At 51.1% G+C, this 24871-nt stretch overlaps 2 protein-coding genes and 1 long non-coding RNA gene across 5 annotated transcripts in view; 1 reads left to right on the forward strand and 2 right to left on the reverse strand.

The window, feature by feature from the left end:
* The window catches only part of ACTN4 (actinin alpha 4), a 78396-nt gene extending 72678 nt beyond the window's left edge, over nucleotides 1-5718 (forward strand). For both annotated transcript variants that reach the window (XM_039509913.1, XM_039509912.1), the window contains exons 20-21: nucleotides 1654-1812; nucleotides 2946-5718. In XM_039509913.1, the coding sequence (XP_039365847.1) occupies nucleotides 1654-1812; nucleotides 2946-3104 (318 nt within the window). In that variant the 3' untranslated portion in view covers nucleotides 3105-5718. The remainder of the gene's footprint in view (nucleotides 1-1653; nucleotides 1813-2945) is intronic.
* The window catches only part of LOC120388233, a 44992-nt gene extending 28507 nt beyond the window's left edge, over nucleotides 1-16485 (reverse strand). Inside the window, exons 1-2 of the long non-coding RNA XR_005590528.1 lie at nucleotides 13534-16485; nucleotides 12489-12531 (exon numbers count right to left, since the gene is read on the reverse strand). This is a non-coding gene — a long non-coding RNA (uncharacterized LOC120388233). The remainder of the gene's footprint in view (nucleotides 1-12488; nucleotides 12532-13533) is intronic.
* Nucleotides 16486-19620: 3135 nt separating this feature from the next.
* LOC120388729 (galectin-6-like) lies at nucleotides 19621-23806 on the reverse strand. Of its 2 annotated transcripts, XM_039510758.1 has the most exons (4): nucleotides 23657-23806; nucleotides 22445-22533; nucleotides 20830-21037; nucleotides 19621-20013 (listed from the first exon to the last, which is right to left on the reverse strand). In XM_039510758.1, the coding sequence occupies exons 1-4, from the start codon at nucleotides 23693-23695 to the stop codon at nucleotides 19858-19860; spliced, it is 492 nt and encodes a 163-aa protein (XP_039366692.1). In that variant the 5' UTR covers nucleotides 23696-23806; the 3' UTR covers nucleotides 19621-19857. The 2 variants fall into 2 exon arrangements, with proteins under 2 accessions (XP_039366692.1, XP_039366693.1); XM_039510759.1 differs by lacking the exons at nucleotides 22445-22533; nucleotides 23657-23806 and adding an exon at nucleotides 22664-22739.
* Between the last annotated feature and the right edge of the window lie 1065 nt (nucleotides 23807-24871).

The raw sequence follows: 24871 nt of genomic DNA on the forward strand, positions 1-24871 counted from the left end.
CCACCCCCCTGCCTTCGTGTCTTTGCATGCACCGTCCATCTGCCCCTCTTGGGGCTGGCCCTCTCCTCCTCTGTCATGCCCTCGGAATAGAAGCGCACGGGAAGCATGGACACAGATGACTTCCGAGCTCTCCTTATCTCTACAGGATACAGCCTGGTATGCTATCCACTAACTTGTTCCCTTCGTTCTCTCTGATCTTCTCTTATGGCATGAACCTCAAGCCGTGCTCTTGCCGAAGTGCGGCGCTAAGGCACTCCGCGGTGACAGACTTGCTTCCGGGGGCATTGTCCGTTAAAAGGCAGCTCTGCTGAGAGGTGGCAGTGTGACCAAAGGCCCTGCTCCCTGGGTCGCCCACTTTCACCTGCTGAAATAAGTTTTCACTGCTCTGCAACTATTGTAAAGCCAGTCTGGAACCTCCCACTGCCTTGTGCAGCATGATGCTCAGCGGTGAAGTTTCCTGTTGAGTTTCCTAGTGATGGATGAGGAGAGCCCAGCTAGGTTTTCAGATCCCAGGTGGAGCTGGCAGCATCTCCAAATTAGGAAAATCCTCTCGTAAACTGAGCTGCTTTGCTCAGGGAATGAACACGAGAGCCCACACTGCAGCTTAGTCACGCTCTGATCTAGCTGGGTTTAAGGTGTCTCTGCTGGGGGGAATTGATGCTTCCATCTTCCCATGCATTGAGGATAGGCACTTGAATAGAACTGCTCCTCCCAGTCGTGCGTGCTGTGCAGCAGGTCCTGGCCAAACTTCTGCTGTCTCATTAGATGGGTGGTAGAGTACTGGTCCCTGGGGTGCGGGCCCAGCTGAGCCCCTCTTTTAATAATATATGGAGATATACCGATCTCACAGAACTGGACGGGACCTTGAAAGGTCATTGAGTCCAGCCCCCTGCCTTCACTAGCAGGACCAAGTACTAATTTTGGCCCCAGATCCCTAGGTGGCCCCCTCAAGGATTGAATTCACAACGCTGGGTTTAGCAGGCCAATGCTCAAATCACTGAGCTATCCCTTCCCCTCACTGCCAGCCGTTCCTTGCCGAAGATCTCCTGTGTACAGTTGTCAAGGGTCTGCACCCAGGCAAGCTGCACAACGCATGTATAAACTGCCAACCATCACTTTCCTAGCCACGAGGACCCTAGTCCTGATGGGGGTGGTCAGAGTGGGTGTGAGAGCAGAGCAGGCACCCAGTGATGAGTTCAGACCAGACTCCCATGAGGGCACTGCTTCTGCCTCTGTTAGCTGGTGCACTCTAGCGTGGAGCAGAGAATCGCAGTGGCATTTAAGTGTCCCCCAGTGCCTCCGTATGAAGAAGGGGGTATAGCCGGAGAAAGCTGTGAGCCCTGTAAAAGCAGCTTACAGATGGGCATGTGCTTCCTGTTGCTAGTCGGGGAGTGGGGGCCAAATGATTCCAGCTGTAAAAGGAGCTGGGGTGCAGATAGCCACTCTCCGGTCGTTCTATGCCTGGAAAGATGAATGTTGTTGGAGCAAGTCCTGCCGCCCAGGCATAGGAGCTCTGTGGGCTGCAGGAGACTCAAAGATCTCCATCCTGGAGGGTCTGCTGTGTTCGGCGTCACCCTTTCAAGCCCCACACCTGCAGCTGTGCCTGAGCTTGTCTCTGAATGTCCATTAAAGCTTCTCCTCCCACCTGTGTAGGGAGATGCCGAGTTCAACCGGATAATGAGTGTTGTGGATCCCAACAACAGCGGGATTGTGACCTTCCAGGCCTTCATCGACTTCATGTCCCGAGAGACGACTGACACAGACACAGCTGACCAGGTCATTGCCTCCTTCAAGGTCCTGGCCGGAGACAAGGTGAGCTGTGGCTGCGGGAGACAGCTGGGGGTGTGCGCTCCGGGCGTGTGCTCCAAGCCATGGCCTTCCTGCTGCTGTCTTGAGGCTGGCGCTGGAGTGGGAGAGCAGAGGGGTGGGGACGGTTGTATCGTTGAGGGGGTACAGAAGCTAAGCTGGGGGCAGGGAAGACCTCTGGCAGCTCCTAAACCCTCTCCTTGGTAGCAAAACTGAGCAGCAACAGGTGCCTAGTAACAAGCCTCTCGCTGCCATCCCCAAGCATAGCTTAAGGCATCAGGCATTGGGAGAGACACGTGTGCTCACATACACAGTCCACCGGGAATTCCCACAAGCCTGGGCGGATTTCCAAATCTAGCGTCTGCTGGGCTAATTTACCCACACACTTGAATACAGCCATCTCTTTCCCAGCACGGGCGTTTAGGCGGGGACAGAGGAGCAATGTGTCTGGGAAGGGTCTGTGGAGAGATGGTCACTTAGCCAAAGATCTGTGTGTGTCCTGGGGAGTGGGAAGCTACTCAGAGTGGTGGCTGTTACAGCCTGTTAAAATAAACCCTGTAAGCAGGTCCAATGACCCTTTCTCTCCTGTCGCTGGGGCTGTCATTAAATTCAGTGCTGCTTTGTATTGGTTAGACTTTCTTACCGACACTGCACACCCCAAACTGCTGTGACGTTAAATGGAAGGGAAAGATGTTTAGACTGAGCTATGACCTGGAAATTTATCGGGAAGGCTCTTCCGAACAACAGGAGACGGCCTTTGAAAGGACAGGAGAGGCTAGTGCCAAGTGAGCCCATAGCCAGAGCAGTGAGCATGTTTAAAAACAAGGCAGGTGGCTTTGGATCCGGAAATAGAGGGAGCCAGAGGAGCTGATTGAGGATCAAGGTGATTTGATTGTGCTGCTTTGAAATGCATTTCAGTGCCAGTCTGAGGCCATTGGCAGGGACTAGCTTCAGACCTCTTTCCTGGAGGGCCTGTGCACAGGGTGGGCTGGCAAAGCAGCAGCTCCTGCACTACCTCACTACCTGGGGCTTCTGGCTCAGAGCCTAGATGGAGAGAGCAGCTGTCAGTTTTGCCAGTGCTCCCAGGGCTCTGGGAAGAGCACAGGCATTCAAGGGCTATTTATCTCCTTCCACCCCAGAACTACATCACAGCGGAGGAGCTGAGGCGAGAGCTGCCGCCAGACCAAGCGGAGTACTGCATCGCTCGCATGGCACCATACCAGGGTCCCGACGCCGTCCCCGGAGCCCTGGACTACAAGTCCTTCTCCACGGCACTGTACGGCGAGAGCGACCTGTGAGCTGGTGGCGGCGGCAGCAAGCGCTGGCGCTTTGACGGCAGGAGCGAAGGCCTGATTCTCTGCTCTGCATTTACACACACAAACTGTCCCGCAGTGGTAGTCGCCCCTCCTTGCCTCCAGAGGATGGAAAGCCACGTTCGCGTTGGGGGATCCTGGGAGTTAGCCTACATTCCGGTTATTATTGCATATTATATGAACCATGTACCTATGCAATGATTATTTTTCACTTTGCTCTGTTAAACATGTTGGGAGGGCGGTCTTGAAATTTTTTTTTTCTCACATTTAATTGCTTTGGGATGTCTTGGCAAGGGGGAAAAAGGGAGAGTCTGAAAACATGCAAGTGGCTCTGGTTCAGATGGTTATTTTTGTTAAATATATCCTGGTCTATTTTTTCAACTGAGCTTAAAAAAAAACAAAAAAAAATCTGTTGACTGGTATGTTTTTGAAATTGAACCTTTTTCCTTTGTCTCTGTCTCTCTGCCCTTTTAATTTATGCCACTATGTAGCAGGAATCCGAAGAGGTTTGTCTGTATCAATCACCCTAGCAAAATCCATAGGAGGAGCATTTTTCAGGGATTCTCTCGTTTTCCTAAACCTGCCTCAATCCAGATCTCGTGCACCTCAATCCAGTCTCTTCCTCTTCCCCTTAATGTCAATAGCAGTGATGGTATCTAGCGAATCTCGTTAGCTGGGCTAGGCAGTGTGTGGGATGGGGTGAGGTGACGTAGCATCCCTTTAACGTAGGTATCAGCAATGCCTTCCCTCCACTCCCACACAGTGTGCATGCATGAAAAGCAGCTCCCTGCTGCCTCTTCCTGGTTATTTCCTTAGTGAAACTAACTAGACACCCAAGGGACTTCAGTTCCGTGTCTGTGCGCTGATGTTGCTACGTTGATCCAGCCTGCAGAGGTGTCTGTGTTGGCAGCTAACACAGGACTAGTTGTCTAGTAGCGTTGGGCTTTTTGTGGTTTAATCTTTGCTACTCACAAAATTGTAACATTCCCTTTTTAAAAAATTCGGTGCTACCGTTTTTGGACTTTGTGGGGAAGCGTTTTGAATTGCTGTTACACAGACCAAATTCTCTGAGATCTGGAGGCAGAGAACTCTGTGCCTTTCCTAGGAAGTCTTGTGTGGTGGCTCTTAATTAACCGGCAACATTTAGCAAGAACAAAGCAATAAGGTATAAAGAGACAACCTCCTTTATCACTGAACTGTAATCCTGTTTGCATTGTACATACTCAAGTGACCTCTGGCTGTCAGGCAGGGAGACCTCTCAAGGTTTGGGGTTTTACATTCTGAACAAACATGGGGGGGATTGGGGTGGTCCAAGTGGAGTCATTTTGTATTCACATCACTCAACACTTGTCACAAATCCACTGCAGTCAGCTTCGTACCAAGCCATAAAACTTCACTGTTCATTATCGCAGCCATGTTGACCCAACTCTGTTGAAAGCTACTGCGACTTAGTGGAGGTTTTCCCATTAGGGAGAGGCACAGAGCTGGTATGGGCTTGCCAGTAGCTATAGTTACACATAATGGAAAGTGCTTTTCCCCTTCCCGCGGTTTTCTGGCTCTTCGAGATCCTTTAGCACACTGGAATTTGCTGGAGACTTTGGGCAGAGGAGGAAATGATGACAGCATTAGTTTTCAAAGCAGTGTATGGATCTACACACCCCTGCTGCTGTCTGCTAGCCCTTGGATCTCAGCCACCCTTAGCCATGGAGTCAGTTGCTGCCGTTGGATCCCCATTGCACACATTGTCAAGTGAGCTGTTAGCAAGGGGATCCTGGAAAAAGGCAGCTAAGCACACTTGGCTGTATGCATGTCAGACACAGGCCTGCTAAACTAACATGCTCTCAGACTGCAGGGCTGGGAACCTCTTGTGTTTTGGAGAGGGATGATAAAATATCTCTGCACTCTGTACACCAGCAGCCTTACCCAGCCAAGTCAGAGGGCCAGAGCTTTCCAGTCAGCGGGTGGGAAGCCAGGAACTCAAAGCATATAGGAAATAAGGGTTTCAAAGGCTCTTAGCATCTTCTTTGAAGAGCAGGAATGCTAGCACCCCCAGTCTGTTTGGCTGTCAGAGCAAGCACCCTCACCGGTTCACTACTGGGGCATCTCCTGACACGCTTTTTTCACAACTGTCTTGGAGCAGGATTTTCTGAGGACCAAAAAAATCAACCTTTTTTTAAAAATTAAAAAAATTCATAGGGTTCCTATTTACTTTATTAACTTACGGATTTATTATATAAATATATATTCACCTAGCATCGTATATTACAGTTTTTCTTTGTCATGTAATTAAAATATTGCTGATTGTTGTAACAATGGAAACTGTAACATTCCATGCCTTTGTCATTCATCCTCTCTCTCCTCTTCCCCACCCCCCCCTTTGGCATCGGAGATCGGTAGTCATGGAAGCATTTTATTGTGTTCGCTACTGAATGTCCTTCAACGGCTGGGGGGGATGCAAATGTCCGCAGGTAGGAAGACAGCAATAGGCAGTAGTCAGCTTTTATCTGCCTCTGTTATGTTCTAAAAAAGCTTTGAGGTTTCTGGGAAACCAGCCCTCCTCCCTCTTGGGACAGGACAATAAAATGTGTAATATTTTTAAGGATGATCATATGTATCCTTTCTCCACTTTACACTTGGTCACTCTATTCAAAGCCATAGGAGAATTTCAAGTATTGACACTGATTGAATCTTCCAACCAGTGATAATCACTTTGAGTCTTCGAAGCATCTTTCAGACACTGCTCTCCCCTCCCCCTGCATGGGGGCTGGAACAGTGTTCTGTGTTGCAGGTGGGGAAACAGGTGCGGAAGGGAAGTCCATGCAATGAGTTGGGAGCAGAACCAGGTTCCTGATTTTGCCAAAAGCTGGGAAGGGGTGACAGGGTGGATCACTTGATTACCTGTTCTGTTCATCCCCTGGCAGTGGCCACTGTCGGAAGACAGGATACTGGGCTAGATGGACCTTTGGTCTGACCCAGTATGGCCGTTACGTCCTGTACTCAGATCTGTATACCACACCTCTCCCTGGTGCAAGTCTGATCCAGATTCACATTGACTCTAAGCTGCTCCATCTCATGGGTATTCAACGTCTTCTAAGTGAGATTAATTCGTTCCCAGTGCTGTTGCTATTGGGAAATGTGTATTGGCTCCATCACATCTAGGGTCCTCTGCATGAGGCTGGGGGACCTCTCAGAGCTGGGAACCTTAAATGCTTTGTGAATGCCCATTGAAAAACCAGACACAAATGCCTTGCTTTCCAGTGTCTGCCTGGCCCACTGGAAGAAGTGGCTGGAATGGGATTGTGTTGGAGGGTTCATGTTAGAAGAGAGGAAGCTGGAGAAAGTCTAGTTTGATTCAGTGGTGGCTAAATCTCATTGGCGTACTGCCCACATAGGGGGACACTTAATTTCATTTGCTCTTGTAAATTTGGGCAGAATCCAAACATGAATGAGGGACAGGAAACCAGGCTCCTGCTGAGTCTGGAGCGGCTCTAGCACTGTGGGCAGGTTCTGATGCAGGGAATCAGATCCGACTGCCCTGAAATTGGAAGTAGTTTTACGTCCAGGGTTTTTTTTTTTCTGACACTTGTCCCTGTATCTGGATTTAGGTCCTCCCTATTCTGAAGGTGACTCATTTCTCCAACGAGGAGTGAGTGCTGCTGTAAAATTCCTTCAGAGGCTAAACTGCAGGCAGGACAGGAATGAGACACCCAAATACTCCACTTGTGTGGTCTGTACTCAGTAAAACGACAGCTGGCATCACCGTGCTAACAATTTATTCTTCAGAGACCAACAATCGGAAAACATGCTATGTCAGGGAACGTTTGCTACCGGCGCTAAGCACGGGGCAGCAGACTAGGCCCTGCAGGCCCTATAAAAGTGCCATCTTTTAACCCACTTGCAACCAGGCAAAATGGATTTTTGGGAACAATCCCAAGCTAGTCTCCAGCTTGCCAAGGTGGCTACCTGTTATCCTGCTGTGTTCCAAACGATTTCTGAATCGCTGGGATCCCAAGTCCGATCTGCATTGCGCAGTTAGGCTTCAATCAAAGATTGTAACTGAAGCTGCGGTAGTGACTGTTCACAGCCTCCCCATGGCTCTCGGGGTCATGGAGTTTCCTTCTAAGGGGCCTGTCATGGAGTCTTGATGCTCCAGGGGGTTGGTATGAGTCAAACCCAGATTGGCCAAGTGACTGTTCTAATGCAATTACAGCTCCTCCGTGAGAAGGCCCTGAATGGGCCGTGGAGCCTGAGAGAAGAGGGTCCCTCTGGGACAGGGTTGAAAGTATTGGTGGAGTGAGTGTAGGAAGTGTACCCTGCTGCCTCCTGGGCTCAACTCGCTCTGGATCACAAAGGCTTCAGGCTCCAGGGCTGGCAAGGCCAAGACGAGATTTATGGTTTCCGTTATTTGAAATTGGAGCTGCTACATCTATCCACTATGATCTCAATACCCCGTCCTGAAAATCCTGCCATGGTGCAAGTGCAAACTAGAGCAGTGCAATGGTAAAAGCAAACTATTTTCGCGAATAATCAGTGCTGACTAAACATCCAGGGGAGTTCCTAAGGAGCTGTCCCTGCTCTTCGCTATGATTCTGTGCCGTAGAGCTGGATTGATGCGTGCTCTATGCGTCAGTCCTCGCTCTGTGGACAATGCGGCTTCCTCCCATTCAGTGACGGTGATGAGTTCCAGCCACTGAAAAGCAAAGAGTTAAACAGGTCAGTAGTGGCCAGGCTGCTCCTGTCCCAGTGTAACTCCACTGCCTGCGGCGGGGTCGCTCCCTGCTCACAGCGTAACTGACAGCAGCAGAGTCCGACCCTCTGAAGCAAGGGCGCAAGTTGTCCTCAGTGCAGGGAGTTTCCTACTTCTGGCTGGCGCCGAGGCTTTAGAGCAGCGTTAGGGTGACCAGAGACAGCAAGTGTGAAAAATTGGGACGGGGGTGGGGAGTAATAGGAGCCTATATAAGAAAAAGACCCCAAAATCGGGGCTGTCCCTATAAAATCGGAACATCTGCTCACCCTAAGCAGCGTTCTCAGGGGGAGAAACAAATCCCATCGCTCATCTCCTTATGGGTCATGTTTACGATCCCATCGTCGTCCCGATGACTGCACAGACTTGTCAGAGTGAAACAGTTTGAGGTGTTCAAAGGAGGGGTCCATTCTACGCCTTTTACAGTCCAGGTCAGCTCAACTCCAAGGTAAGAAATGCCCACAGCGCTCAGCACCCGCCGTCAGGCAAAGCTCAGCATGTTGAGTGCATCCTGGGTGCTGAGCTCTTGACGATTGTGGCCCCTGATGCTTAAGGCAGCTGCAGTTACTGTTAAATTTATCCAAAAAGCAAAAGCTGCCCCAGCTCCCTCTGCCTGGTGCCCAGGTTCCACAGGGAGCCCTCCTGCAGGAGCAGCAGATTCCCCTTCATTCTGTTCCTTGTCATTCCTCACGGCCTGATGCCATGTGCAGCCAGTGCTGTACCCCAGTGCCTCTTGGCTAGTGTGCTGCACAGGGGCGAGCAAACTGGTTTGGAGGGAAAGGAACAGGGGCTTGGAGTGGACCCCTTATTTTCTGATTGGTAACATTCCACTGCGAGAAGGCAGCAGCTCTGCCCAGGCGGGGGAGGATCCTGTAACCCTTTAACATTATGATGCAGAGCCGCTACTGATGTATCTTGAGCTGGGGAATACTCCTTTTCCCAGTGAGCTTGTGACCCTATGGTAAACTGTGCCCTGGAATAAGGCCATGGGTGGGAAGCAGCCAGCTTGTACCAAAGATCCAGGCCACCTGTGCCATGCAAGACAGGAAGCCATCAAGGTCAATGCACAGTTGGCGGTTGCCATATTTTCTGTTAAATAAATTCGCTGAGCTCGTTGTTCAAGTGGAACCCTAGAGAGAACATAAGAATGGCCACGCTGGGTGAGACCAAAGGTCCATCTAGCCCAATATCCTGTCTTCCGACAGTGGCCAATGCCAGGTGCCCCAGAGGGAATGAACAGAACAGGTCATCATCAAGTGATCCATTCCCTGTCGCCCATTCCCAGCTTCTGGCAAACAGAGGCTAGGGACCCCATCCTTGCTTATCCTGGCTAATAGCCATTGATGGACCTATTGTCCATGGACTTATCTAGAGTTTCTTTTTTTTTTAACCCTGTTATGGTCTTGGCCTTCACAACATCCTCTGGCAAGGAGTTCCACTGGTTGACTGTGTGTTGTGTGAAGAAATACTTCCTTTTGTTTGTTTTAAACCTACCTATTAATTTAGTTTGGTGACCCCTTGTTCTTCTGTTATGAGGAGTAAATAACACGTCCTTATTTACTTTCTCCACACCAGTCATAATTTTATAGACCTCTAGCGTATCCCCCCTTAGTCGTCTCTTCCAAGCTGAAAAGTCCCAGTCTTATTAATCTCTCCTCATATGAAAGCTGTTCCATACCCTTCATTATTTTTGTTGCCCTTTTCTGAACCTATTCCAGCGTACCTTTTTTGAGATGGCGCGACCACGTCTGCACGCAGTATTCAAGATGTGAGTGTACCATGGATTTATTTAGAGGCAATATGATATTTTCTGTCCTATTATCTATCCCTTTCCTAATGATTCCCAACATTGTTGGCTGTATTGAGAGGCGGAGGAAGCTGTGATTCATCGCCTCTCTCCCATCCCACAGCCATGGTCCTTTCAGCTGTGGTTTGCTCGTTTCGTCTAGCTGGACAGTCACGCACTCTGGATTGGATCTGAACTGCCCTAACGTTCCGATCTGATGTGCTGCTTTGGGCCATGCTTTACTTTCAGCAAGTTCCATTCTTGGCTCTTCTGATGCGCTGTGATCCCTGGTTGTCAAACGGGGATGACGAGAACACCGCACCACCTTTGTAATGTGCTTTGAGATCCTTGAATAACAGGTGTGATAAGTGCTACCTGGATTAGAGTCCTCTCCTGTTTCAAGAGGATTGCGTGGCCTAGGGCATGTCCCTTTGCTCCACTGTCACATTCACCCAGGCTGTAGCAGGCAGAATTGCAGCCTGACGTGGTTGTAGAATGAATATGGCGGTTTGGCTTCTGGGGCATTCAAGTGTTAGACTCCTGCTACTGGAGGAGACAATTTTGCTACTTCATCAGTTCTAAAGTTTAATAGCCAGCAAAGGTGCTTTCAGTCATTTAAAATCTCATTCTACGCCTACATGCTCCGCGCCTCTTACCTGCAGCGTCCGCAGCCCGGCGCAGTTCATAGGCGTTCGTTATTCCCAGAAGCTTATGTGTCATACTCTGAAAATACAGCCTGTAAACACCACCAGGACAGTCTGATCAGATTCAACAGGGCTGTAGCAGCAGCTCCCAGACAGCCTTGGGAGTTGGAAGCTGTTTGCCGGAGAGGAGGGTTACTTGCTAAAATCCTGGGATTATCTCTGTTCTTATCCTGCTGCTCTCTTGTTTTTTAATTCACACCTGCACAGTGACAAAGGACCTGGATTTCACATTTCACTAGGAATGGCTCCTCCTGTAGTCAGCTATTCAGCTTGGCTTCTGAGCCAGTGTTCAGGGCTGCTGGGCCACAGCTATCTGCTTTGGTCCAATCTGTAACTGCATAAGCACCTGTCTGTCCCTGGGCCAGGCTTCCAGGAGAGGTTTGTGCAATCCGTGTCATTGGAGGTTTTTAAGAACAGGTTGGATAAAGACCTGTCAGGGAAGGTCTAGATCAGAGGTGGGCAAACTACAGCGGCCCGTGGGCCTGTCCTGCCCAGCCCCTGAGCTCCTGGCCGGGGAGGCTAGCCCCCGGCCCCTCCCCTGCAGCCACGCCACCACATGGGCAGCGATCTGGCCCATCGCTCCTGCCGGGCAGTGCGGCTTGCGCCCGCCCACCTCTCAGGCTTTCCAATAAGCCAGTTCTGCTGTTCTGAGCGGCATAGTAAGGGGGGGGGTTGGATAAGGGGCTTTGTGGTGCCCCGTGTGGTGTGGGACCCTAAGTAATTGCCCTGCTTGCTACCCCCTAATGCTGCCCTGGCTTTTAAATGCAGAAAAACAGTTGTTGCGGCCGTGGAGTTTTTATTGCGTGTTGGGAGGGGGGCCTCAGAAAGAGAGAGTCTGAGAACCCTTGCTCTAGAGAGCTACGTTAGTCCCTCATTAAAACACTAGAACTCACTTAAACCAGGTGGTGGAGCAAAGGAAGCAGAGATGGGCTGCATCCCCTTAGCGAAGGAATCCCTCAGACTGAGGGAAGTCCCCGGAAACCTGGTGCCAACACAGCTGGCTCCTAAGCCAGCTCTCTTAGGTGCTTCTCTGGTCCCATCGTATCTGAGCACCTCACAACACCCACTGCTATCCCCATAGTACAGATGGGAACTGAGGCCCAGACACCCACCCGAGGTCACGTTGGGTTTTGTAGCAGAGCCAGGGACTTGCGCTATGGTCTCTCAAGTCCTAGGCTAATGCCTTGACTGCAAGGCTACCCTTGTCTCTATGCCGTCCTTCCTGCAGCCCCTGGCGCAGGGATGGGCAAACAGCCGTCCGATTAGAGCATGCAGCACCCTGCTGACGCTCCGCTGGCTCATCGTCCCTTGGGACGAGCTGCTGACTCGCACAGGCTTTAGCAGACTCTAGGCCACTCTGATCTGCAGCTGGCTCCCCCCAACACTTCTGCGCCCAGCAGAGAATCTGGCCCCATGTTTGCTTAACGGTCCTCATTGAAATCTGTTAGCAAATTAACTGACTCTCCACGACACAGGCAAATTTCAAGGCCTTCTGAGTGCCCCTGCTGGGGTGCTTTCACACCCCTTCTACGCCAGGGGATAGGTCTATGGGCTAGCCCCACATAGACCAGCATGGAAGACCACATTGGGGGAATATCCAGTAGCCTGTGCAGGCAGTGCAGAACGTCTGCAGAGGCCCTTGGGTCCAGCCTATATTATGGCATAGGCCACAGTGCAGTCTGATTTTTGTCCCAGCTGTAATAAATTCAACTACAAACAAACATTGTTTGTCCATCGTACATCATGGAGACAGTTCATCTGGTCTTGGTATTAGGAGTTGTGGGGAAAGGGACCCAGTGAATCACCTTGTTCAAGGATTCTCTTCCACTTACCCATCCTGCACACTTCATAAAGATCCTCTCCATTTCCTTCCCTAGTTCCACTCTGGGCACCATATGGAAAAGGAGGAATGGAGAGCAAGTTGATCTTTCAAGCCAATAGCCCAAAATGTTTCCATCCATCTCAAATCTTTTCACTCTCCCCCCACTTATCTTTCCAACCGTGGCCAGTGCAGAATTGTTCCCTAAAGCCGGTTCTCCAAAGCTTTGTCCTGTTAAGATGTACTGCCAGCTACTCCCTTCCAAAGAGGGTGAAATGGATACTCCTACAATATACATTTGTTACAAAACTGTTACCTGAAGGGCTTCCAGATCTGTGCTGATTTCATTGTCAATTTCACTAGAGGAGAGAAGGAAATTGCAGAGTCATTTAAAAAATGACTATTCCTGGGGCATTCGGTCTACCCTTTCCTTATCCTTAATTCCCCCACCACCTTTACTTACCATTTCTCTTGTCAATTAAAAAAAAAAATCAGTGTCTGAAATAAGTTAATTACAGAGATCCACAGTGTACCTGTGCATCTTAATTGGACATTGACTGATGCTGGTGCAGTTCCCTGGGTTTTTTAGGAGATGGTGCTGTTGCATAGGGCAGTGTCTGTTTTCCACCTGCACAGAGCAATGACAGCAAGAGTGAAGCTGAAAATGTTAAAATCTATTACTGAACAAGAGAAGAGAAATGTGGCCAGGGGCACAAAAGTCACTAATAAGTTTACAGATAATCAAGTTGTTGGAGTCTTAGGATTTAGGAGAGTGAGTTTGTTTTGTTTTCGTGGTTGGGTGGGGGGAAGACGAGTCTTCTAGAGGTATCATGTGGCTGGAAACTGATGAATTACTGGATGGTTGTGGGATCGTTTTGTTTAAATTAATGTGAGATGTTTAGAGTCTAGGATAGGCACCAGATGTAGCCAAGTATTTCAAATGAAATAAGATGAGAATCGGGGTGAACTTTATCCTGGCCATTTTCAAAATAAGGTACCAGAACCAGCGTTTGTCAGAAGCCTTCCCTGATAACAGAGGCTTAAGAAGAACTGGTATTGCTTCAAATGGACAGATAATGAAAAGGATGCAGCGAAGAAGTAACAAGGGGAGAAGAAAAAGAAAAGGAAAAACAAACACTCTAAGTAACAATGGCCAAAGCAAGTTATGGAGGAGAGGAGACTTGTTTCTGGACATTTTCAGAACAATTCTCAGTTCGTATTTGGCACTTAGACACACTAAAAATACCTCAGATAGACTAGAACAGATAAAGTTGTCTGAGCACCGGTGAGGAGCAAGAGGAGCAGGCTACAATAGCCTTTTGCTTGTGTCATAAATATAAAGGGAAGGGTATAGTACTCACTGAAAGGCAGGAGTCTTCTCTCTGAACGCCCGGAGGATGAACTCAGCTTCTTCCTCCAGATGGTATGTGGTGGGAATGATGAGCTAGTCCCCAGGGAGGAGTTTAAATCGCTTTGTACCAGCCTTATTCTCATATTGGCAAGGGGCCACACGATGAAGAGAGGTGAGCCACTGCCTCCTCTGGGACACATGCTTCTGCTCCAGGAACTGCAGAGAGATGAATCCAGCTCTGACTCAGGGTATGTCTACACTGCAAGTGAAGATGTGACTGTAGCGCAGGCTGGCATGTAATCTCGCTTGCATAGGCGACCGTAGCAGTGTAGATGTGGTGGCATAGGCTAGCAAATAGAGCATGTGCCCTTACTCCCCAAAAGGCTTGTACTCTGGTTGCTAGCCTGTGCTGATGCCTATGCTGCCATGTATACATTACTGTTGTTACCAGCGCTACCTAGACTGAAGCTAGCACAGGTACACCTACCTGTGCTACAATCAGACCTTCACTTTAGTGTAGACATACCCTCAGTGAGGTGTTTCTGCCTAAGGTACATTCCCAACCTCCCATAACCAGCAGCCAATGGCCAGGCTAGAGCGTCCAGTGGGATTTTGGTTCCTAGTATCTAAATCCCTTTTGAAAATGAGACTTAAGGCAGGTCTACATTTAGAATGCTACCTATGCTGATGGGAATCCTTCTTCCACCAGCATAGGTACTCCACCTCCACAAGAGACAAGAGCTATGTGGACACGAGAAGCCCCCCCATTGACATACCACTGTCTACACCAGGAGTTAGGTCAGTTTAACTCCATTGCTCAGTGGTGTGGATTTTTCACATTGCTGAGCATCGTGCTTAGGGCGGCAGAAAAGCAGGAGATGGTTGTAGAGACGTAATTTCTTGGGGTAGGCCGAGCCGCAGGCTTCTAAATTGTTTAAGTGGTGCAAAACTGAGTGCAGCTGCGCATAGATACTTTTAAAAATCTGGGCCATGTTAATAATTCACCCCTCCACACCCGGAGCACCTTTCACCCCAAGAGCCTGGTGCCAAATGTTAACTCAACAGCAGAGACGCTGCAGCTGGAGGCTCCTGAGATGCAAGGCCAGAGCTCCCTGAAAGCAATGGCCAGTAGGGTTTCCCCGTGGCACTGAACTGTCAGACTCCACGCTGCATAGGGAGCCACAGCCCCACTCCTGCTGCAGCTCCCCTTGGACTGACGGGGAAGAAGACTCAGAACCAGGCAGCTCCTTCTCCCATTCTAGCCCTTTGTCCTTCACCTAGTTGGCAGAGTCCCCATAAACCCTGTGGGTTTGACAGTCTGATGCTCGCCTGGGCTGTTGCACTGTCTGATCAATGCCCCGTTTCAACAGCTGGGTCTGTGGAGCTCTCTATGGGACTTACATGGTGCCCATCACTTTAGCATCTGAACCCCTTGCAATATTTAGTGCCTCTTTCCTCACAAGCACCCTGGGAGGCAGGGCGGGCGGGCTATCTTCGCCGTTGTACTGAGGCACAGAGAGCTTAAGGGACTAGATTGAGATCATACAGGGGGTCTGTGGCAGAGCTGGGAATGAAAGCCAAGTTTCTGGCTAGTGCCCTAATTGCTGGTCCACCCTTGCTGTCCAAGGATCTCTGATGTCATATGCCCCGCTGGGCTCCAGGCTCTCTGCCCCTGGAATGGTGACATTTCAGAACAGAAGAGGGGAGGTGTTTCCTCCATGAGGCTTACGGGTGACTGAAGGGCGAAGCCAACAAGTCTCAAGTCTTCAGTTCCTCAGTGGGATGAGCAGCCAAAAGCACGTCCCTCCTGCGCTCTGCACTGGCTCCAAGTTCTGATCTGATGCATGTGCAAGGCCTTGGTGCTGAATTCCAGAGCCATTAACGTTTCAGTACCCAGATATATTAGGGATGGGCTTGCCTTCCACAACCCAGTGTTCCTCGGAGACAGGGCCCAGGACAAATCATGCAGGAGTCATATTCATGGGGAGATGTTTGGTGAACAGGCTTGTGGAGGAGACCAGCCAGCGCCAAAGACACAGTGCAAGGCCTGTCTCCTTAGCAAAGCTTTTCTGCCAGATCTGAAGTCATGAGTAAGCCGGGAAGAAACAAGCAGCGCATCCATTCGGGCGGGAGTCCAACTCCAGCTCTTTAGTAGTCTGATAACCATTAACACGGGGTTGTTCTGTGATATGAGGCCCAAAGAGCCACGTCCCTGTCCCAGAGGCTTTGGAACGTCCGGCCGGGAACACTGGGTTCTCTCAGGCAGGCGCATCCCTGACACAGGCCCATCTCCTGCACTGCCGGGAGCCAGTACATCGTCTGGGATCTCGCCGAGGGAGCGTCACTGGTCTGGCTAGAAATGATCCGTCGTCCTCAGTCAGGCTGCAGGGTTCAGGCCAGTTCCGAGGGTCAGGCCTGGCTCGTGCCCCTCCGGAGAGACTCTTGTGTCAACCCCAGACCAGCCGTTTCAGTGCCCTGGGGAGTGCCCCATTGCCCACAGGCGGGAGGTGGCGCTGGGGGGCATCTGCGGGCATGTTTGTGTAGAGGCAGTTTAACAAGTCGAGTATTGAACTAGAGCGACGGGGAGAGGAAACGTCCCAGGCGATAGCCAGGGGCAACGAACATACAGCTTGGGACAGCAGTAACTGACCCCGTGCTGCATGAGTGGTACAGCCCGACTGCCGGAACCTTCTGTATCCCCCTCACTACCACCATGAGTGGGAGTGATACAGCCTGACTGCCGGAACCTTCTGTAACCCCCTCACTACCACCACGAGTGGGAGTGGTACAGCCCGACTGCCGGAACCTTCTGTAACCCCCTCACTACCACCACGAGTGGGAGTGGTACAGCCCAACTGCCGGAACATTCTGTAACCCCCTCACTACCACCACGAGTGGGAGTGGTACAGCCCGACTGCCGGAACGTTCTGTAACCCCCTCACTACCACCACCACGAGTGGCAGTGGTACAGCCCAACTGCCAGAACATTCTGTATCCCCCTCACCATTGCCTTGAGTGGGAGTGGTACAGCCCAACTGCCAGAACGTTCTGTATCCCCCTCACTACCACCACCACGAGTGGGAGTGGTACAGCCCAACTGCCAGAATGTTCTGTATCCCCCTCACTACCACCACCACGAGTGGGAGTGGTATGGCCCAACTGCCAGAGCATTCTGTAGTGTCACCACCAGCGAGAGTGGTATGGCCCAACTGCCAGAACTTCTGTATCCCCAACACCACCAGCAGTGGGAGTGGTATGGCCCACCTGCCGGAATGTTCTTCAGTGTCCCCACCAGTGGGAGTGGTATGGCCCAACTGTTGAGGGGTTCCCTGGCAGTCAGGCCCTGCCCCTGAGGGGCGGGTCCAGGCAGAGCTGCCCCCCCGCCCACCCCATCACAGGCCAGGGCCCAGGCAGAGCCACCCCCACCCCCGCTGTCCCCACGAGGGGCCGGGGCCCAGGCAGAGCCACCCCCACCCCCGCTGCCCCCATGAGGGGCTGGGGCCCAGGCAGAGCCACCCCCACCCCCGCTGCCCCCAGGAGGATGTGGGGCCCAGGCAGAGCCACCCCCACCCCCACTGGCCCCCTGAGGATCTGGGGCCCAGGCAGAGCCACCCCCACCCCCGCTGCCCCCATGAGGGGCCGGGGCCCAGGCAGAGCCACCCCCACCCCCACTGTCCCCATGAGGGGCTGGGGCCCAGGCAGAGCCGCCCCCCACCCCCACTGCCCCCATGAGGGGCCGGGGCCCTGGCAGAGCCGCCCCACCCCACTGCCCCCATGAGGGGCCGGGCCCAGGCAGAGCCGCCCCACCCCACTGCCCCCATGAGGGGCCGGGGCCCAGGCAGAGCCGCCCCACCCCCACTGTCCCCATGAGGATCTGGGGCCCAGGCAGAGCCACCCCCACCCCCGCTGCCCCCATGAGGGCCGGGCCCAGGCAGAGCCACCCCACCCCACTGTCCCCATGAGGGCTGGGGCCCAGGCAGAGCCGCCCCCACCCCACTGCCTCCATGAGGGGCCGGGGCCCTGGCAGAGCCACCCCCCACCCCCCCTGCCCCCATGAGGGGCCGGGGCCCAGGCAGAGCCACCCCCACTGTCCCCACGAGGATCTGGGGCCCAGGCAGAGCCGCCCACCACCCCCGCTGCCCCCATGAGGGGCCGGGGCCCAGGCAGAGCCGCCCCACCCCACTGCCCCCATGAGGGCCGGGGCCCAGGCAGAGCCACCCCCACCCCCACTGTCCCCATGAGGGGCCGGGGCCCTGGCAGAGCCGCCCCACCCCACTGCCTCCATGAGGGGCCAGGGCCCAGGCAGAGCCACCCCCCACCCCCCCTGCCCCCATGAGGGGCCGGGGCCCAGGCAGAGCCATCCCCACCCCCACTGCCCCCATGAGGGGCCGGGGCCCAGGCAGAGCCACCCCCACCCCCACTGTCCCCATGAGGGGCCGGGCCCAGGCAGAGCCGCCCCCCCACCCCCACTGCCCTCATGAGGGGCTGGGGCCCAGGCAGAGCCGCCCCACCACCCCCGCTGCCCTCATGAGGGGCTGGGGCCCAGGCAGAGCCGCCCCACCCCAGCTCTCCTGACCGCACTCCCCTCCCAGAGCTGTGTGAGAACCCAGGAGTTCTGGCTGCCAGCATCCCCCTGCTCTAACCACTAGACTCCAGTTCGCTCCCAGAGCTGGGATAGAACAATTCTAGGCAAAGTTATAACAGTTATTGCAATCAACGAGTTTGGAAGCAGGGATATTAAACCTCCTGCTTCAGAGATTGTCAGTCTCTGAGTACAATACTAGAGACCTGAACAAGCCCTAATGGGGATGGGGAGAGAATTTTCCCCAAACCGCAGGGTCTGTAGTGTCCAGCCCTCTCCTGAACTGTTCAGAGAAAATCCTGTGGTTCATTTGTGGGGTGTGGACGGGTGAATTATTATCATACACACAGAGTTCTATGGAAGGTTCGTAGCTTACAGGGAAAGGTGAGATTGACGGTAAGCAGATCCACCCCTCGCTACCCTTGTGAGGGCCTGGAGCCAGGCAGAGCCTCTCTTCCCTTCTTTCCCTCTCCCTCCCCCCCCACCCCCCCCAACACTTCTACCCCTCTCCTTTAGACTTCTGTCTAATAAGAACGTGGCTTAGCTGGCCAATACTGCATATTTTGGAACATTGCTGTAAGCCTGTGACCAGCTAAAAGAAATGCCCTAAACAGCCTGATGCTGGTACCAGCTCAGAGTGGCTGTTCAGAGCGTGTGCCATGCCTGTGTTTTTCAGCAGCGAGGTTGCAAGTAAGAGACAACACCAGGGACAGAAGCTGCATTTTACGACTTTTCTTTTCTTTCCCCTGTCTTGTGTATTTACCTTGGAGGAAATGGGATTGGACTTTAACAACAGTAATGATAACTGCTCCAGCCCATCTCAACGAACTGCTTCTCTTTTCCCCAAAAAGGATTGTTAATACCATCTAAAGGTGTATTTGCTCCTGAGAACTCTGCCTAATGGGAAAAGGATGAAGGGATGTTGCTAAAATGAAAGCCTTACTTAATACTTTACATGTCGAAGACTTTAACTGTTTTTCCTGTGTCTCATGGTAAAGTTTCTGCAGGGCAAATGAAGGGCTTATTGATACCTGTGCAACCCCATGGCCCTCTCAGTCACTCCCCAGAGATGGGACTAGAACCTAGGAGAATCTGAGGCCTCCTGATCCCGACATTAGATCAGACTCTCTCCCAGAGCTGGGAATTGATCCCAGGTGTCCGCAGTCCCTGAGCCATATTCCCTGGGCCACACTCCTTCTAGCCCAGTGGTTCTCAAACTTTTGTACTGGTGACTCCTTTCATGTAGCAAGCCTCTGAATGTGACCCCCTTTCTAAATTAAAAACACTTTTTTATATATTTAACACCATTGTAAATGCTGGAGGCAAAGCGGGGTTTGGGGTTGAGGCTGACAGCTTACGACCCGCCATGTAATAACCTTGCAACCCTCTGTTTAAGAACCCCTGTTCTAGCCTATTGCTCCTGGACTTGTTTTAGAAGCCAGGAATAAATTACCATTACTCACAATAACAACAGGCGAGACTGCATTTGCCACAGCAGAATTTATTGTATTTGGAGTAACGCTTCCCTGATTCTATAGACTGATTTAAAATCAACACACACCATCGTTTTTATTTTACCAGATTCAAAAAGTGCCCCATTTGGAGGTGGGGAGAGCAGAATGGCCTGTTTGTTGGCAAATCCTCAACCCCCAGCAACCTGACTACATCTGCTCAGTGGTCACCTCACATAGAGAAGTTGCCTGTGACTGCCTGCTTATTGTGGGTGCCACCTACAGCACTGCCAGAATCACTCTATTTGGTTTCAGAGGATGTAGAGCTCCTGATGTTGCTGTCTTTGAAGATCTCAATTTGCTGCAACTCCACAGTCCAGGCCACCTGGAGGTTTTTCACTTGCTCAATCGGGATACGATGCGAGTACTCATAGAAGGGCTTGTTGTCCACAATCACCTGGTGAGTAAAGGGGAGTGTTAGAAAAGTGGGTGTCGGCAAGACCATTGGATGATGGTTCTTTGGGGGTCAGAGGTTCCTTGACATTTAGGTAGGTGACGGTCAATGGATATTTGCAGAATGGAATCAGTAAATCAGTCACCAGCACAGAGCAAGGTAAATGCAGGGCCAGGGGTATGCTTCCCGCCGTACTTACCCACTCAAGCTGTTGCTCCCTCTGGCTGCCAGGAAATGCAATAGAAGCAGGGACCAGGTGTTCATACCACCCCACCTACAGAACCAGCAGGAACTGGGGTCTGGGGGCATGAATGGAAGGTGGCCAAGAGCCTGCCTGCTCCCCTGAACCAGGAAATGGATTATGTGGAAAGAGGAGAACCTGTGTTAATGCCGGGCGCACCCACCCAAAACATGCTCAAAAGAAACAGGTTGTTTCCATTTTAAAACTGATGCTTTCCCTGGTCTGGGTAGTGCAACAACCCACCTTGTCCTCCAAAGCCTCGATTAGAGACAGGCCCAACTGCAGCTGAAGCTCCCAGCTCGGCACTGTATCAGGCTCACCGTTCCCTCCCCTCCGGGCCTCACTTTCCCCTCTTCCTCCTGGTCCAGCTCAGTAAACTCTGAGACACATTGTTAAAGAAAAAGACCCCTCTGTATTCAACCCCTCACCCTCGTCTCCAAGCTCCCCAAGTGCTTTCAGCTCTGTGGTCTCCTATCCCATCTCATCACCATCCTTCCTCCAATTTCTCTCCCCCAGTCCAAATGGGGAATTGTCTCCAGTCCCCGACGCAGAGGCTCTGTCCTGCTTACATCCCTTACCCGGTAGCCGTTTTTAGTAATGACAAACTGCAGCAGGAAGCTCTTCCCTTTGCGGAAAGGGTTAGTAGAGCTCTCTTCTGCTTGGCCCCACTCTTTGTTCAGCTTGCTGTTGAAAAGGACTCTGTCCCTGTCCTCTTCGAAGCGGGGGTTAAAGTGAAAGGCGATTTCATTCTTTCTGTCCCCGCCACAGAGAAAGTTCACATCAAACCTGGACAGGAGGAATAGGAAAGTAATGACCAAGTGGCCTGTGAGGATTTTGGGAACAGCAGCTCCATCCCCACCCCGCATCCTTAGTATAAACTGGGGAATGGATGAGACCATGGTGTGTCTAACGTCACGCTGGATTTCTGTGTTTTCCCCATACTGGTGGCTGCTGAGCCACTGTCTCATGTTCCAATGGGGCCACAAGGAGCCAGAGACCAAGAAGCAGTTCCCACCAGGTTCTGGTGTCGGGGAAATAACGTCGTCCTTTGAACATCTACTGCCAGCCAGCCAAGCTAGGGTTTCAGGGCCTGGTCTGGGTGGCTTGTTTTCAGTCTGCAATGGTGCATCACCAGTGAGACCAGCAGGAGGTGCTGAAGTAGCAGAAATGCTGATTTTAAAGTGGGTGCGGATTATAATTACTATTAATCATGTTAATTATGACAATATCTAGGGGCCAAGGAGTTGGTAGACCTAGGTTCAATTCCCTGCTCTGCTGCAGAGTTCCTGTGTCCTTGGGCCTGTCACTTAGCCTGTCTGTGCCGTAGTGTCACAGTTTCAGGGTAGCAGCACCTGTATTCTCCATCCACAGTCCCTCGAGGGCACCCACTTAAAGGTTTCTGGCTCCCAGCTGTCATCTCTCTTGTGCGGAGACCTGCATGTGTCTCCCTCCTGACAGCGGTTTTTAGGCTGCACAGCTCCGTGTATTTACACTGTGATATCCTCAGCGAGCCAGACTGCCTAAGCAGGCGAGTGTCCATGTTCTGCTGTCTCCCCAGAGCCTATGCTCAGTGTATTGCCTGCAGCTATCAGTGACCACACAGCTTCTTCTTTATCCCAAAGGCCTTTCTTTAGTCTATTGCTCTCTGGAGAAACCAGTTTAACTAGTAGATGTGAGTCTCCCCAGGAAGTCGTGCCTTTTGGAGGAGAGACGGGTTTGCAGCCTGGCTGATTTGCCTTAATCACCATCTCGTTTTTAGTTCCTGAAGGAGCTGTACATAACTATACACAAGCCATTCACTTAAAAGAAGCAACCGCAAAGATATTGCATGCAATTGCAATATCTGTCACATCTCCCCCAAGAGAGATTACAGACAATCCCGGCCCACAATAATACGTAAACTTTATGCCATGCGTTTTTTTAAGGCAGTTACAAGAAATTGCCACATCTGTCAAACTCCTCTCTAGGGCTGATGGGCAGGGGTGTCTCCCCCAAATGGGGCAGTATAAAGGGGAGCCGTGCTTTTGGGAGAGGGGGGCTTACACTGTATCTACACAGCAGATAAAGGGGGAGGGGAAAGGGGGTGTTTCACTGAGGGGGGAGGTTCTTTTTTAATTTTTCAGAGCTGTCTTTTCCTAAACCCTCATGGGTGAAAACCTAGTAAATATGTGAAGAAATCCTTGTGTGGGGTACCTCTGGCTGTCCTTTGGCACTGAGCCACGGATATTCACCAACATCCCAAGCAGAAAGCCCCCAGCAACAGAGATGCTGCAAGGAGTCGCCTGGGGGAGAGAGAGAGACACACACATCTGAGCAGGAGAGGTTTGCAGCACTGAGAAGTCACACCCCTCACACCCCATGTGGATCAAACTAAAGCAGATTTGACAGGATCTCTGAGAACCCCACACCCACCTGACCCCACCGGGCTGGATGTGGCAGATGCTGAAGACTTCCATGCCAGCAACATGACACTGAGGAGTCTGAAACCTTCCCACATCCTCATCTCATAAAGGGTAAGTGTAGACTGCAGTCATGGTGGATTGTGAGTCATGGTGGATTCTCCATCACTGACAATTTTTAAATCAAGCTGGGAAGTTTTTCTAAAAGAGCTGCTCTGGGAATTATGTTGGGAAGTTTTCTGGCCTGTGTTATACATGAGGTCAGACTAAATGATCACAATAGTCCCTTCTGGCCTCAGAATTTATGAATTGGGGCAGTGTGTTTGGATGTACCCGAGCTAGCTGTGATCAAGATAGCTCACAACAAACAGAAGTGTAGCCACGGTGGCATGGGCAGTGACATGGGCTAGTTTCCAAGTATGTACCTAGGCTGTGGGTGGGATTGTACTCAGGTGTCTGGCCCCCGCCACCAAGGCTACATGGCGAGTTTTAGTACAGCAGGTCGATCAAAGGTAGTTTGGGTGCACCTATACATGCTGCAATCAGGCCTCCCGATTGTTGTGAAGGCGAACTTCCAGTAACAAGAGAGATGCAGAGCAGATGCCACAGGAAAAAGCAGTAGACAAAGGATTAACATGAATTTGGATTTTAACTTTCCCTATCAGAGGCTGAATCATTTTTTAGATTTACAAATATGCTTGTCACGTTCCTCTAAGGGCAGAGTGTGAAAACAAAATGGTCTGTACTGAGGCAAATGCACAGAACTAGGTAACACCACACACACAACATCCCTGGCACAGTCTGCAACTGTGAAATTTTTCAGTACAAACAGTGCTGATGCATCTGTTCTTAATGAAGCTTGTAGTAAAAGTTTCTTTGCATGACCGCTTCACAGACACACCAGTGCTGCTCTGCATCCCTTTACTTTATTCCTGTCCCTGTCTCTGGCTGGCCTGGGGCAGCAGCACCTGCAGGAGCCCTGAGTGGAGAGAGGATCAGTACTCACCAGGTTGGTGACAGAAACGAGAGCCTCTGGAGCTGTCATTCTTCCTGTGCAGCGAAGGAGCTGCTTTCAGTTGAAAGTCCAGAGCATAGGTAGCACCTTATATACAGACCTGGCTCCTGAGAGGTGGGGCCTTCACATCCAATTCTGCAGTTCCTCTTGCCTCTGGATTCCACCCACTTTTGTTGGCAGGAATCTGCATGTCTGTGTTACAAGGAATCTCATCCTGGTGTCTGCAAACCCAGAGTGTCTAGTGTCTGGAAGCCCTATCTCTCCCCGACACTGCTGAGATGTTGCCAATTGGCCCTTTAGTAACAAATCTCTGATTCTTACAGAGCTAAGAACCCAGGAATTGCCATGTCCAATGGCAGCCGGCGCCCAAAGTAAATAGTGGGGCTGCAGGTAGCAATCACTTCCCCCTTGTATTTTCAAAGAGAGAAACTTTGGTTTGGGGGGTTGTGACGTTATGAGTGTAATATAATATCTCATTGAAAGGTGACAGGGCCAGAAAGAGTTAATTAACTCACAGACTAACCTGACCCATGGCTGAGCTTTAGAAACTGGTTAGGAAGATATGTAAATGAATAGAGCTGTGAAATGCAAGTCTGCATTGTTGGAGGTAGAAGGGTAAGTGTTTGCTCAGGTCTTGTGACATAAGCAAACAAGTCTTGTCTATTTCTATAACTTTGATTCAAAGATCAAAAAAGGAATATTAACATTTAGGAAGATACTTGAGTGAAATAGTATTATTGTCTATGTGTCTCTTTGAAGGTTGTGGTAACCTGTAGCTGAACTGTTTAATGGATAAATTACCCTGGGCTAATTGCCAGGATGTTTGGGAGAAGGAGGTAAGCCTATTGTTTTCTCAGGCCAAAAGGCTGCTGGAAACATCTAAGAACCCTGGGACACGATCCTGCTTCATCTCAGATCTGCTTTGGGTTTCAAGAGAAACCTTAAGCCATAAGGATTGAGATCCCCAGTCATAGACTGGAGCCACCCTGAATATGGACATTGGACTGTAACCAATGGACTATTTCTAAAAGGACTTTTGGTAACTACAAGCTCATCTCTGCTATGTATCTGAACCTCAGGAATTGAATTCAAGTCTGTCTGTCTAGTGATCTTTTAACCAACACTCTCGCTTTTCTTTTTTAATAAATTTTAGATTAGTTAATAAGAATTCGCTGTAGCGTGTATTTTGGGTAAAAACTAAATTAT

This window comes from Mauremys reevesii, linkage group 22 (assembly GCF_016161935.1).
Source record: "Mauremys reevesii isolate NIE-2019 linkage group 22, ASM1616193v1, whole genome shotgun sequence".
NCBI lineage: Eukaryota > Metazoa > Chordata > Testudines > Geoemydidae > Mauremys > Mauremys reevesii.